The following is a 15,444-nucleotide window of genomic DNA, read 5'->3' on the forward strand; positions in this document are numbered from 1 at the left end:
CAATTTTTGTTATTAGTTCATTTAAAATGTTGTAAAAAAATTAAAACATCGGTAATGAAAGTTAAAAAGACAGACTAGATAAAAACATTTCTTACGTGTTTCCTAAAATGTAAATATAAAGTTTATAACGTTTTTAAAAAGTTTATTCATCCAATGAACAATAAAGATGTGAAAGTCAAAGCGGAAGTAGCGTGGTTTGTAGTCATCATGGCGTCTTCCAGAGCACCGACAGGCAACGTGATCGCTTACTTAAAATGAGTTTTCGATGTAGTTGCATGAACCATATTGGTATAATCTAATTTCATCGCATCGCATTTAACCAAGCAAGTTCATGTTCCTGGGATTTTTGTTTAAAGGTGAGAATCATCAGAAAGACGTTTAGTAGAAGTTGCTAACCGGCTAAAGCGCCGTGTGCTAGCTACATAACTCGTTCTACACAGGACACGTTGGATCTGTTATCTGTCTGACTTTAAGATGTTTGAATCTTTTTATTTTTCAACCAGCAACGCTGCCCTGTTGATGTAAGATTAGTAGGAACATTGCCTTTAACTACATTCGTATCATTTAGCTGTTGCTTCACCGTGAAATAATTAATTTGTGAACAATTCTGGAACCCTGAAATAGTGAGACCGTTAGCTTAGCCTCCGAGCCAAGCTTAGTGAGTATTGGTGTTGTTGGATTAGGTCAATTTTATATACGGCAGCCTACTTGTGCAGTAATCCATTTGTAGATGTAGTATTTTTGTAACTTTTTCTTGACATGTTGTTTATCTCTTCTGACCAGATTTGTTTAAATCAGCTCAAAAATGACTTCATTTAGACCTACAAAAATTCAAGCCTACCCTAAACTTGGCGAGAAAGTCACACAAGACACACTGTTTTGGAAAAACTACAAGGTGAGTCTCTGGTACTGTTTATTTACCATAAAGGCAAGTTTATTTTATTTTTTACATTGTAGCCAAGTTGTTATGTTAATGGATGGACCTTAACAATTCATGTCCTCTCTTTCCCTTACAGGCTCCGATCCAAATTAAGGAGTTTGGAGCAATCACAAACATAGACTTCTCCCCTGTGGCTCCACATAACTTTGCTGTAACAGCCTTCACAAGAGTATGCTTGCTTTGCTTTAGTTATCACTTATTTTAGTTAATATTTTATACTATTTTGGTTACAATCACACACATTATCTGCATTTCTTCTCATTTTCTCTATAGATCCACATTTATAGTCAGTTGTCTCAGGAGCCAGTGAAGACATTTACACGATTCAAAGACACTGCATACTGTGGAAGGTTCCGGTCAGATGGTCAGTTGCTGGTGGCAGGATGTGAGGATTCTGTGGTCCGGCTGTTTGATGTCAATGGAAGGGTGGCACTCAGGAAGTTCACAGGGCACACAAAGTGGGTATTTATTGTGTTTCAGTTCTACAGTTCTGCTCAGACAAGCTTCACGAAATAGCTGCATTTTTAAATTGAGCCAATATTTTGTATTGATTTTCACACTAAATTTTTGTAGAGGTGGTGCAAGAATTATTCTTAAGCATCACTATCAATGATGTCTGCTGTTGCTCTCATCACTTAAAAATAACTTGATAACTTCAGTTGAAAAAGGTTTACACTAACGTGTCTGACTCCTGAGTTTGATTTGCACCGAAAGGACTGTTGAATGATGATTTCTTGAGTGATCCATCGACTGAAATTTCTGATGATCCTAAGAATTCTGACAACCTGAAAACGGCTCTACAGTCCGAAATATTTCTGTTTATAAAATGAAACTGATTTGATTTTTTTTGTCTCTCATTGTGTCATTGGTCAGGGCTGTGCATGTAACAGACTTCACCTCAGACCGTTACCAGATCCTCACAGGGTCAGACGACTATAGCTGCAGACTTTGGGATATCCCAAACGCCGCTGACCTTAACACCTACCGAGAACACACAGATTACATTCGCTGTGGTGTCACAAGCAAACTTAACAGAGATCTCTTCATTACAGGTAAGACAGGAGTTGCACACTATTTACACTATATGACACTGACATTCTGCTGCACATGGAAAAATTAGGACCAGGATAAAAGACCTTTGTCTGTTGTGATTTAGTTGATTGTTGTTGTTCTAGGATCTTATGACCATGCAGTTAAACTGTTTGATGCCAGAATGGAGAAGAGTGTAATGACTATGGATCATGGCCAGCCAGTGGAGAGTCTGCTTCTTTACCCTTCTGAGGGACTCCTTGCCTCTGCAGGTACTTCTCACTCATCCTGAGCAAGGCCAGTTCTTGTTCAGTTTGTACCTGGTTGTTGTGAAGAACATTCAAATAAAATGTCATGCATTAACAAGGAAGATAACATAATTTAAACCTCAATGTGATATAAATGTAGTCATATTTTGACCCCCCTTAATAGATAAAGTTTTCACTTATGTTTATCCAGCCCATAAGAATACATTTAAATTTACTGTTTTTTTTAAGGGGGGCGATTTGTGAAAGTCTGGGATCTGCTAAAAGGAGGGCAACCACTGGTGTCACTGAAGAACCATCACAAAACTGTCACGAGTTTGTGTTTGAGCAGCAATGGACAGAAACTTCTTTCTGCTTCTTTGGACAGGTACAACAACCAGTGTATGAACAGTATGATTAATGTGACATGTTTTACTAACAAAAAAATGTTCTTATTGTGTAAGTCCCAGAGGTCAGTGATAGACAATGATGTGATGCACCTCTTCATTTTTCAGGCACGTAAAGGTGTACAGTGCAACTAATTTTAAGGTGGTTCATAACTTCGACTACGCCGCCTCTATCCTCAGTATGGCTTTGGCTGTAAGTAAATACATTGCACCCTTCATCACATTTTAATATTAGTTTAAAATATAGGTTAAATGTAGAAGTTTCCGTTCCAATAACAATTTGACAAATTAAGATCAACTGATTTTGGTAAGTCAAGAAGCAAATGCTTTATTTTACAGATTGTGGCCTGTATCTTGCAAAAGGCCCCATGAACACATTTATCAAAATAAGCAGAGATGGAAATTTGCATTTGTATGTCTTAGGTTTATCCTTGGATTTAAGTAACCACCTCTGAAACCACAAAGCGATTCAAGTTCTGCAGCAGCCAACAAAGAAGCAGTTATTGACAAAGTTTTTATATTTTTATGAAAGGATGAAGAAACAGTACATCCCCTCCTCCTAGAGATAAGGGTGTAGAGTTTTCAATACACAATGTGTGACCTCAGAGGGAACTAACAAAGCATTGTGTCTTTGCAATCAGCCCAACATTAGTTAGAGCTTTAAGTCATCATAAAATTGCTCTTAATACTATAAATTGAATCATACCAAAGAGTTATTGGAAATAAAAATGGATTTATTCCTAATGGTAAATCAAAGTGTCTCTTTCTCCTCAGCCAAACGATAATTCCATTGTTGTGGGTATGACCAATAGTATTCTAAGTATCAAGCACAGAAAAGGCCCTGAAGAGTCCAAAGAAGTCCCTGATCAACAGAAGCGACGACCCTCATATCGTGTTTTCATGAAGGGGAAGAACTACTTCCCTAAACAGGTGAGCTTACATGTAGGAACATGTGTTGGCTGAAGTCAACAGCATAGTTTACTCGGGTGCCATTAACCTAATGCTTCAACAGACAAACAAGCTCTTTTAGAATGACGTTTCCCGTTTCTCTCTTCAAGGCTTCTGAGTCTTTACTTTCAATTTCATTTCTTGGTTGTCTGTTTTCCTAGGATGATTATCTCGTCAGCAGGCCAGTGAAACAGCATTTGGCCAAATATGACAAGCAGCTCAAGAAATTTTGTGTATCGAAGGCTTTGGATACAGCTCTAGAGGTAAACATTCAACATGCTTATTTTATTAGCAAGAAGATTAAGAAGCTGAAAAACATGCAGACACCTTTTTTATTGAATTTTTTTAATTGATTTATTGAATTTCCCTTTATAGACGTGGTTGAGGCATAAAAAGCCGGAGATCACAGTTGCTGTTATAAAGGAGCTGAATAGAAGAGGAACGTTGAAGAATGCTCTAGCAGGAAGAGATGAGCAAGGAGTCTCTCATTTGCTCAGCTTCCTCATAGGGTAAGGTGTTGATACAACTTTTAGTCAGTTTAGTGGTTTTTTTTATTATTGCCTTATGGTATTTGATAACTGATTCTTTAGTTTCTTACATATGTCTTGTTTTCGTTTCCAGAAACGTGGTTGACCCCAGGTTTTCTCCTGTTCTTGTACCGGCTGCTGAGATGATCCTGGACATCTACCAGTCAATAATTGGTCAGTCACCAATTGTGGACCGACAGCTCCAGCGCCTGCAAGAGCTGCTGGAGAAAGAGATTGACTTCCAGCAGGGCCTCCTGGAGGTGCTGGGCATGTTGGACACGATGTTTGCCTCAGCCCTCCCCAGGAAAGAGGTGCCATGCTCAGTCATCAGCAGGTCTAATGGACTGACCCGGGAGGAGTCGGCCAGTACAGCATGAGCACGGCTTCAGAAATGTGTGCTACTAAAGCCTCTTTTCATGGACTTGAACACTTAGGTGCAAATTTTAAGAGCCTGACAAATCCATGGTGTTGCTGGTTTTAATATGCCATGACTGACAACGCAACAGAGAGAACATACATCCAATGTATGAAGAATGTAAAGCAAGACTTTGCTTTTATTGAAGGTGTAATTGCATCTTATTTACGCTTTCAGCTGTATGTGTACAGTGTGTGGGAGGGGTGCGTGTGTGCTTCCCTGTAAATGTCTGCTTTGTCTTCATATTTGCAAATGACATATGTTTTATAAGCAGATAAATAAATTTTTGTAATATTGGAACAGTCTCATTATGTAATATAACATTGACCAAAGCCTTCACAGCCTCAAATGAAAGAGGAGCAAATATGGTGTTCCCTGAAACTAGTAAATTAAGAACCAAATTTTGATGCATTTTGTTATGTTGTCTTATCTGTGTAGACTATTCTTTAGACTGGTGGGGAAAAACACACAGACCCTAAGATGTCATTGGGTGGAGTCTGTCATATATCATAAGACTGAAAAAAGTTGTACTTGATGAGCTTTGCCTAAAAATTAGATGCAGGAAAAAATGTGCAACCATGTATGTGGCATCAATCAAAGAAATTGCTGTATTTATGGCTCATTTTGTCCTATGCTATCAAACATACTAAACTGTCCAGTCCAGTGCAAGCACAGTAATGCACTTAGTAGTTTATGGAGTCATTCACTATGTATTACTGAGGTAAACGTTTCTGGAGGGGGTGCGCCTTTGAAGCAATATTTTAACATAATGCACTGTAGTCCAAATGTACCACCCAGTATGAGCTCAATAATAAACATGAAAGGTGGATTATTAGTCCCAACGCGAGAGCTGCTTATTGCATCCAACGGGCTGTGCGGGTGCAGCGTGTCCCTGCAGTCTCACGCCTGCCGGCAGAGGGCGCTGTCCCCTCGCGCGTCCTGCTCCCGGCGTCGGTGGCGGAGCGGACGGAAGAAAAGCCTCGGCACCGGCTGAGGAGGATGCTGAGGCAGAGGAGGATGCAGCTCTGGCTGCGGACAGCAGCCGCGCCGACTCTACGCCATTTCGCCACTTGTGGCTTCAGCAGCGACTCTGGGTTTAGCCGTTAGCCGAAGGAGGATGAGTGCGAGTTAGCTGCTGCCCCTTTCTCCTGAATTCAGCACATTGTCAGGTGTCAGCACCTGTGAAGGTCAGTATTTCTTTGCTACCTGTAGACTTTGTTCAGCATTTGCTATCATGTCAACGACAGACTCAACAGTAATGAATGTAAAATAGTCAGTAATGTATTCTTTGGATAAATAGGTCAAGATCAGACTGAGCTACATTGATTAGCATTATAAATGTGCTGACAGTTTTGCTGTGTCATAAAGCTTATAAAACCCCTTGATGTTTTTAAGTTTATTCATGAATGTATTATCTGGTATATTGTAACTGAAAATACCACTGGAGCACATACACTGAACCAGAACCAATTTGTCCAGCAGATTAAGTGGCTGCTGATGAGGAACAGACCTCAATGGTGCAGCTCTGAAACTTAATGTGTTTCTTGGTCTCACGCTGTGTGTGCAGGCGTGGACCACACACTCTGGGCGCTGTCTCCACACCCAGACCGAAAGCATCAGCGTCATTAAAATCATTATTCACATACTCGGGATCAAAAGATTACCCTGTCTCCTCGGCTAAATTATGTAATCTCTTCTGCATCAGAGGAGCCAGGAGAATCACCAGAATAACCGGAGCAGTAGTGAAGAGTCACATGGCTTCTTTTGGCTTGAATGTCTGCCCCTTGTCTGCAGCTGCTGTCCACATGGAGCTGAGCAGGAGGAAGGTGCCTCTGTATGTGAGTATGGCGTGCACCGTCGTCACCGTCTCCAATGCGGCGAGGGACCAGTGACAATAGTTGCATGAAAGCAGACGTGTGTCTTGTGCTCCTGCATTAAGGCAGCACGTCTACTTTCACCAGGCTCCCTGAGGTTGCTGTCGGTACCAACAGAACACTGAGAGTGGAACTTTTGCCTTTGATCAAAGAGGCGCTATCGGGTTTTGCTGTTGGATAGATTCAACACTGACTCATAGTTTCTAAAGGAAATCAAAGACGGCATCCACCAGCACCACAGTGATAATGCCAGTCAGTGTGTGTATCTAACATTCAGTTCAGCAACTCTGTGATTAATTATTCAGTGTTTTTGATTGTCTTACTTACTTTCACCCGCATCAGGTTGTGATGTGACTCATGTTAAATGGGTCAAGAGTGTACACGGATGCTTCTTTTTGCTTCACACATTAAACATGGATGCAAACATATTCAAAACTAGTGCCTCTCTCAGCAGTGGGGACAGGCATTAGTGCACTAAATATTGCAGTGGAGACGTCTCGCTGCCAACCACAGATGTCATGGTTGCTCGAGGGAAAGTCGTGGGATCCTCACTGGTGTCTGTTTCCAGGTGGAGGAGAAACAAACATGCGGATTGTCATTGCACGCATCAGATCTGTTCCCATCTATGTCCTGCCTCTGATTGGCCCCACTAGCGACCAGAGAGTCATTAGAGGTCAGCATCTGGCCAATTAAACTCACTGAGATCAGGAACCTTTGTAGATGTCATACCATTTGTGGCAAAGCCGATTTTCCCTCTGAAGCTGATGGTGGGATCGCAGCGAGGCTCGGAAACAGGATTACTCACACAGCGAAGGGAAGTGAGGAGAAAACAGCCTGGCAGTTGTGAAGAATTGAAAAGCAGGTCAGCTCAAGGCCCCGGAGGTGACGCCAGGCTAATAGACAGACTCTCCTGAGGAGAGAAGAGAGGGAGCGACAGCCTCCCTCTAACACCGGCCAACGCTGATCTGGGGTCTTCTTTGCATTTTAAGTTAGGCCTCACAACTTACACGTCGGCTCTGCCTCCTTTCCTTAAACTGTCTCCTCTACACCTGCGTCAGTCAGTTGTTTGGGTCGTTTCCCAGAATAACCCACACATCGTGTCCAACAGCTCCAGTGCTGTCTGGTCTGTTCAGGTACACAGTACGTACCACAAATTAATAGCTTCTACATTAGGTTTCTTTCACTGTAACTGGTGATTGTTGGTTGAAATGAGCTCTATCACTGTATCAGTTCAACATTTTTCACCTTCTATAAATGGGAATGTTTGAGTAGATTTTGTTATAAAGTGTTGCTGCTGTAGATGTTTCCAATGGGAGTCCATAAGTGAACAGGTCAGAGTATTTAAAATGTTAAAGCGGGGACTGAAAGGCTCGTTAGTTTCAGTAGCCTGTAAACGGGATCGAACGGTTGTTTAGACTCTGTGTTGAAAGTATGACATCATCTTGAACTGCACCAGTAAAATCTCCAAGCCAAACTAAAATGAGGTAAAGATTCGAGTGTCGTGCCTGAATTTGGTCCAGGTTTCTAAAGGTTACACATACACACACACTAACATTGTGAGTCTTATGCCTCAATTTTGTGCTTTAGTTTAGTCTAAAGTGTTTTCAGCCTGAAGCGTCTCTGCAATAGACATTCCTTTTTTTATTGATGTGGGATTTTTTGTGCCCCACAGAGGAATGCTGCCAGGGGATTAGGTGTGCTTTACCCAAATGCAGAAAACTGCATCAGAGTAGTCTTCCTCTACGATCAACCAACCTCCTTTGCTCTCCTTCATCTTTCCTCTTTATCTCCCTCTCATCCTCTGTGTCTTTTTATCTCAGGGCCAGGCAAAGGTATTCGCTTTGCTCGAGGGCTTGGACTCGTTGCCCGACGATGCAGAGGTCTATGTTGTTTTGGAAGGATCCACGCTGGTCCATGTCACCAGGGCTCACAGTGAGGTCATGCTCTGCTTTATAGTGCCTGGTATGTGCCCTGACGTGCATGACGTGCGCTACGCTCAGACATAAGGAGCGTTAGCAACAGGGAAAGCATCTGAAACAACCTGTCTGGAGTTGCGCCAGCTTCCTTCCTGTGTTGTTGCCTCCTTTAGGGCATAACCTTGCTGAGGTGGTCTCTGTCCAGGCCTACCTGTGTTCTGAAACCACAGCCCTCACATGGGTGGGCGGGGCTTCACTGGAGTATGTCCAAGACGATGCTCAGGTAGATACACAACGTGATCTCGTGCCTCATCCCCAGGGTTGTGGATCTTTGTAGTGGTATCACATGTTGCAATTAGATATCTCATCCATCATTTATTGTTACTGTTTAAATTCGAATCACTGGTACTTAATCATCAAATATTGCAGTTCCTGTTTTGTATTGTAAGTATGTATCCCATATTGGGTTATATGATGACCACTGCATTTCCAGGACCTAGCAGAACACCTGGTAATCAATGGACACTGTCTGGCTGCCACGGATCACGAGGAGCTGAGAAGCCTCTTCAACCTGGGCCATGAGAGCTCCCGCTGGGCTGTGGACCGGCGCGTCGCCCTGGCGATGGCCAATCTGGACATCCCCCAGAACTGGAATGTCCTGGGGGGCCACTATGGAGATGGTGAGAACCCTATAGTCATATCTGCTGAACAGGTCTAACGGCAACAGGCACAGTTGCTTTGAAAAGTCTTCTGTTTCTCCAGTCTACAAACAATCCCATAAGATGCTGGTGAAAACAGGTTTACAATAAATCTGCTCAGTTAGTGGCCGGAGGAAACGTTGGCAGGCTTTGTTCCAACCTGACGCCAGTGAACCTTTCAACCCTGCACCCATCCACCTCGCTTTCCCCTTCCTCTGCCATCGCTCTCATTTTCTGTGGGAACCGGGCAGAAGTCGGAAGTGAACGTGGTCACAAGTCTGCTCCTGTTGAATTCATCAAAGCCAATTAGGCGGCATGTAATGCAGTTAATAGAGCCTTTCCATCTGGAAGCAGCCCCGGGCAGAGCTCTATAAATCTGTGGGTGTGTGTTTGTGGGCGCTGACCACCATGTTTGCTAGATGCCACCATCTGTTTGTATGGCATGAGTGTTTGAGTAGGGCCACCTACATAAATAACAAACTAGATTTAGCGTTAATACAGTTATGGCAGTCTGTTTCATCGCAGTGTCTCCTTCTGAATGCCTGCAGTTAATTGGATAACGCTGCTTATGAAATCACTGTGTCCATGTGGCTGCATGCAGCTGAAGTACTGCTCCTCAGCCCAGAGGCAGCAGGCTCGGCTGCAGCAGTCCTGAAGCCCATTCCCCAGCCCCGCTTTCCAGCTTCTGACCAGAACACGGGCACAGAAATCAAAGGGTAGATGCAGGAATGTTCCTTCAGCAGAATGCTTTGGTACTGAGCTTCCAGAGCTGCAGAGGCCGCACCAGTCCATCGGTGATCTCCCACTCCCCATGCTGGGCAGCACGGCTCGCCACTCTTCAGCAGTGAATTGTGGCGCTGCTGATTTTCATCTCAGCTGCCTCTAAAGGTCGCTGTTTGATGAAGCCAACAAAACCACAATATCTGCAGCAATCTTTAATAGGGTCTATATGAACAATGGTGACTACAACAAACAATGTTAACAGAACTCCTAAAACAAGCATCCAGTGAGTAGGAGATTGTCTGTGGTTACCTGGAGACAGACCTTGGACTGTTTGAGTAGCAGATATTGAAATTAGAAGCTGTCACCATTTTGCAGTGCCTTAAAGTGGGTCAGTGCAGCAGAGGAGCCCGATTCTGTCCAAGAGAACAAATCAGATGGTGAGATTTAGGTTAATTATGAGGGGGTGGTTATGAAGACGATTATCTCAGCACGTCCCTCCTTCCATCGACAGCTGCCTTCGCTGCGACGGAGCACGTTGATCTCTGCAGCTGTACGCTGTTTGTGTGTCTTCTCGTCTGCAGACCACCGTCCCAGAGAGTCTCCCCTGCACCTGGCTGTGCGCTGGCGCCTGTATCGCCTTGCAGAGCTGCTGCTCTGCCAGCCGGGGGGCTTGATGGCGGTCAGACTGCCCAATGAAGAGGGAGTCACACCGCTGCAGCTGGCACAGGCGGCGGGCGACGCGGAGCTGCTGGAGCTGCTTATACAGTAAGACACCGAGCAGCAGGGCTCTGCAGTGCACGACATGACAGATGAATGAGTGGTTCGCTGTAACATTATGCATTCAGCACAGCTTTCTAATACACAACAACAGCACCATACGGGTTATAGTAGCTGCTGGGCCACATCATGTGCAATGATGCTGTCAAACTCTGCATGATCCTGTTGCTCTGCAGCCCACCCAACCCCCTGGCCACGCCTCCAGCGGGTCTGTCCCAGGTCTGGGCCGATCGATCCCGCCTGCTGAGGTTTTGCCATGACACAGGAAACTTGACTCTAACGCTCAGACAGAACCTGAGGTGGAGCTCGGAGGAGAGCCGGCACGCTGACATCCTGCTTCTGAGAGACCGGCTCAGAGATCACAGCTTCCTCAGAGAGGTGAGCTGTAAGGTCCCGGTCCTGTGCTGCTGCAGAACAACCCAAACGCTTACTGTGGCTGCTTCAGTCATATCTTAAAACAAAAAAAGGTTCAAATCTGATTTGAAATATAAAAAGAAAGTCTCCGTGAAGTGATCTTACCTGAGGGAGCTGTTGAGGGAAACAGACCAAATTACACAAAACACTGCCACTTCAGAACTTCAGATCTGACTGTCCTCTGTCTGTATGTTAACAGCATTTTCATATTTTAAATGTTGCCTTTTCACCGTCAGATCAAAGCGCTAAGGAGGGAACAAGTGGAGACCATCTTGGGGAAGGAAGAACAAGTGGATGATCCTGCAGAGAACGGTATCGCACCCACCCTAATCTGTCAGCTTTGTGAGATTTGGAAGTTAAACCACCTAACTTGAACTCGTCTCTTTCATGTTGCAGTGGTCCTGCTTTTATCCACTTACAGTGGTTTATATGAGAGTGGTTTATACTCAGGAAACATCACTAATAGTGAAGTACTGCCCTCTCCTGGCGCGTTAGAGATGCTGCGATTCTGTGAATCGGTGTAGAACAAATTAGGTGCAGGTTTTAGTAGCGCTGACAGTCAGGTGTCGATTAAGAAATAAATATTTATTATTAAAATATAAAATATATTTAAAAGGAAAACAAAAGATTATTTGTGTAAGTCAGACATCGGTGTCAGTATATTCCTGTTTTTTATCATTGTGAATTTAATGGGCAATAAAAATGGTCATTTTAATGTTCAATTTAACAGACTAAAAAATAAAAAATTAAACTCAACAAGTGGTGTTTTGCTGTTGTCTGCCGTGGAAGAAATACTAAAACCTACTAATTAGCAACAAGTGTCACGAATATCAGTAGATATTTTTTTTGTCATAAACCAAATTACTGAACAAATAAAATTTATGACCTGACGATGGCGCTACATGACAAATGGAGACATCATCAAAGTTGCTCAGAGACGTTTACCATGACTACTGTATGTGGCTGAAGGTTTAGGGATCGCGTCCCCTCTGCACACGTCTCCGCTTGTTTGTATGTAGCTGTCTTTAACCGCTTAGACTTGACTGAATGTGCCTGTGCTCTCACACTGAGCTGTGACTGTCAGGGTCTGTTAGCTTCCTGTACATCCTGCCACTTCTCTGCCTTTATGTTCCTTTCTCATCTCCCTTTCATGCTTCTGCTTTCCCCCGACCTATATGTCCTTTGACTCGCCGCCGCCTCCCTCGGCTGCATTTCCTGCCTTTATGTTTTTATATGGCCACAGACTGTGCCTCCAACCACCCAAAGCACTCATTTCTATGTGCTCCTGCTTTGTTTCTGTTATGTGATCATTCGCCGTGTCTTTTGATCTGGGACACACGTGGTAGTTAAGTGAAAAGAGGAGATCCAGGCCACATGTTAGCGATCCCCCCAGGTTATTAAAAAAAAAACTTCAAGTTATATTGTTAAACTGAAATATCTGTAGTTACTTGAGACTCTTGAAGTTTAGTAGCTTCTCCATGACTGTGTGTAAATATGGTCTCTTTTCTTTTAGCATTATATCCTGATAACACTGAAGAAAGTTCTACTGTAGAAGAAAATGTGAGTATTTCATTTAGTTTAAAAGTTCCACCTTCTGTGCTGCTGTCATGCAGCGAAGGATCATGGGAAATGCTGTTCTTTAAAGGCTGACGCTCAACAAGTTGTTGTAACAACAACCAAATGAAATCACGTAGCATCAAGCGAGTCGGTACTGAATGAGATCACTGTATAACGTCAGTCCAATCAGTGATTTTACTTGAATCCTTACTTTAACTCAAAGCCCCATTCAGCGCTCGTGAACATCTCATGGACGGGTGAAGGCACATTGTCGTACCCTTGTTCTCAAGGTGTCGGAGCCTGCACCTTGCACACACTTCTGAATAAGTGACTTTGTAAGCGGCTGAGTGTGTGTTTGGTGATTTAAGAGGTGTGGCGTGTGCACATGATTCTGGTCATCCAATAGGACCTGTTTTATGACATACAGATGGTTACCTATTTTAGGTTTACCTCTCACCTAGCCGTTCACCACACACTTGTGTTTTTGTGCTGGATTCATGTTTTTGTACTTAGTTCTACTCGTGCTGGAGCTTTTGCACTGTTCATGCAGCCTGATGAAAAAGTCACACATTGGAAATGTGCATGTTGTTTGGTGAAAGCTTTCCTGTTTCTCCACTCAGGACTATGAGGAGCAACTCATGTTTTGTCTGAATGAAGAGGATGAGCCATCACAGTGCGACTCAGGTAAAGATGTTACTTTCAATATCCTTTTTTAGAACTTCCACTTAAGCAAGGTAACTTCTCTAGAGGATTTGAATTTTAAGTGTTTCTCAGCTATGTGTCATCATTTGCGCTGGATGAACCTGATCATTAATATTTTAGGTGGTGATAGATTCATAGAAACTCACAGAAACCGAAGTAGGTTCCAGTCGTTGAGCCAGTCGGACTGCAGGAAACATTTCCTTTCCTGAACAGAACTTGGAGCTGGGCTCTGATCCTAGACCACGGCTGTCTGCCATCAAACCCAGACTGCAGGATCACATTTCAACACACACACACTTTATTCTGACCAGTGTGCTCCCCCTCTCCCTGGTGCTTTTAGATTTTTGCCATTGTGTTTACATGGGCTGTGGCACTGAGATGAAACACTCCAATGCGACTCGTGGGCCGTGCTGTTCCTGCCCGCAGCGACAGGGAACGGTTCTGAACTCTGGCTATGGGTCTGAAGGTGGCTTCGCTCGGGTCTGGCTTTGGACGGGAAGGGAAGGATTTGAGAGTGGGAACATCCTGCGGGTTAATAATTGACTTGTATTGCTGCAGAGCAGACTGATGCCTCGGTGTAAGAATGCTGTGGTTATAAGCTGAGGCTTCAGGCTTTATAACACTTGGCAGTGGACATCTGCAATTTGAACTTCCTGTGGCGAGTGCTGTTCTCAGTGCTATACGCTTTAGCCATTTTGCATTCTGTGTGTTTGTGTGTATGTTCGTTGGCTGCTGGTGGGTTTGTTAAATGTTTGGTGCAGGCTTTGAAGAGCGAGCGCCTGCTTGAAACTCTCGTTAAATTACCTTAAACTTCCTTTTGTGTTGCGTTTTTTTTTGAAGTTACATAAAACGCCAGCAGAGCTCAGACTGAAAGTGACTCAGGCTTTATACATGTCATTCTTCCCGGATTACCATGTTCCTTTGACCCTTTCCTCGTCAGACATTCCGAAGCTGTTTGAACTGAAACATACTGTGAATCGGGTGTGTTTTGATTAAATGCTGCCTTCACGGCTGCTTGACTTACACTGCTGCGTCATCAAACAGACGGACAGAACCTCTGTAGGCAGAGGTTCAGCCGGGTATGAGGAATGTGGAGCGTAGCCGTCATGTTCCCCTCGTCTTCCCGATGCCACCTCTTCCCTCACTCCAGTTTGGAATGACTACAGTTTCACTGGCATGAAAAAATAAGCACAATATTGCAAAAGTAAGTTTAGACCATGAAAAAATCCTGAATATCAAGGTTTTCTGTCCTTCCCCATCTTTCCAGGTCAGCATTTCAATGCACGTTTAGCAAAAACATCACCAGTACTCCTCAAAGAGAGGAACAACGCTGGTGTGTGTGCGTGTGTGTGTGCTCACGCATGTGTGTAGAGGGAAAATGCAGCGGGGAAGAGCTCTCTGAAGGGGGCAAGGGCTGTGGAGGGGTAAAATAAGGGGGTGTTTGTGGCTGAATGGGGGTTGCCAGGGCTTTACTGAATTCAGTTTTCCAGCAGCTTGTTTGAGATCCCCCGGGAGCGGAGCGTGGAAGAGAGAGGGAGAGTCTGTGTGTGTGTGTGTGTGTGTGTGTGTGTGTGTGTGTGTGTGTGTGTGTGGGTAGGGTAGCAGCGAGAAGAGGGTATTTATGATATGGATAGCTGGCAGAATGACAGACGAAGAGCACACAACCGGGAACGCTAACAAGAGTCCCCGACCCCGACTGAGGGATCTAATTGGAGAACGGAAAAAGGGATTAAACCTCACACAAACCCCACAAAGACAGTGCCAACAGCCTCCGCCTGCTCTCCACACAGAGAAAGCAGTATTTGTAGTGTGCATCTTTTCACTTCTCTGCATATGCTCCGCTGGCACAGCTCGCCTTTACTGCATTCCTTCATTTATGTGCGTTTATAAACCCGCGTCTGACCTCTTCCCAGGGTGCCATTGTCTGATTTGTCTCCTGAAGCCCCTGCACTGTCCCGCTCGCTCGCCTTTATCACTTCCAGCCAAACTCGCTGGTTTTCATGCAGCTTTTAATGGAGCACTGTAGTCCTGTAAGTTGGCAGCAGGAGGAAAGTCGGGGGGGGAAGAAAACAGCAGCGGCTCTCACTGCTGTCTCCATGGTGAGGCTGCTGACCTGGCAGTCGCCCCCCCCCCCCCCCCCCCCCCCTCCACCACCCAGAACCCGCGTTTCCCTTTAGATTGGCTTTGACATGCTAAAATACAGAGAAAGAGACGGGGGACGGGGTGTTGGAGAGGGACGTGGCACCAGGCTCGTACCTCCGAGCAGCCTGGC

General features: G+C 44.4%; 2 protein-coding genes across 7 annotated transcripts in view; both read left to right on the forward strand.

Annotated features, from left to right (window-relative positions):
* Positions 1-179: 179 nt before the first annotated feature.
* Positions 180-4,811, forward strand: utp15 (UTP15 small subunit processome component). The gene is made up of 12 exons (XM_029163859.3): positions 180-356; positions 784-895; positions 1,017-1,109; positions 1,214-1,398; positions 1,814-1,992; positions 2,116-2,241; positions 2,467-2,602; positions 2,730-2,814; positions 3,396-3,551; positions 3,731-3,832; positions 3,945-4,078; positions 4,191-4,811. Exons 2-12 carry the CDS (start codon positions 806-808, stop codon positions 4,471-4,473), a joined length of 1,569 nt encoding a protein of 522 aa, XP_029019692.1. The 5' UTR covers positions 180-356; positions 784-805; the 3' UTR covers positions 4,474-4,811.
* A 659-nt stretch (positions 4,812-5,470) lies between these two features.
* Positions 5,471-15,444, forward strand: part of LOC114862306 (rho guanine nucleotide exchange factor 28-like) — a 29,075-nt gene continuing 19,101 nt past the window's right edge. For 4 of the 6 annotated variants that reach the window (XM_055511328.1, XM_055511329.1, XM_055511332.1 and 1 more), the window contains exons 1-9: positions 6,290-6,349; positions 8,206-8,347; positions 8,475-8,584; positions 8,795-8,981; positions 10,304-10,487; positions 10,676-10,877; positions 11,150-11,225; positions 12,427-12,473; positions 13,091-13,154. In XM_055511328.1, coding sequence (XP_055367303.1) covers positions 6,317-6,349; positions 8,206-8,347; positions 8,475-8,584; positions 8,795-8,981; positions 10,304-10,487; positions 10,676-10,877; positions 11,150-11,225; positions 12,427-12,473; positions 13,091-13,154 — 1,045 coding nt within the window. In that variant the 5' untranslated portion in view covers positions 6,290-6,316. Of the gene's footprint in view, positions 5,699-6,289; positions 6,350-8,205; positions 8,348-8,474; positions 8,585-8,794; positions 8,982-10,303; positions 10,488-10,675; positions 10,878-11,149; positions 11,226-12,426; positions 12,474-13,090; positions 13,155-15,444 lie in introns of those variants that run through there. The other 2 variants (XM_055511330.1, XM_029162477.1) reach the window with 2 other exon arrangements.

Source organism: Betta splendens, chromosome 9 (genome assembly GCF_900634795.4).
Source record: "Betta splendens chromosome 9, fBetSpl5.4, whole genome shotgun sequence".
Taxonomy (NCBI): Eukaryota; Metazoa; Chordata; class Actinopteri; order Anabantiformes; family Osphronemidae; genus Betta; species Betta splendens.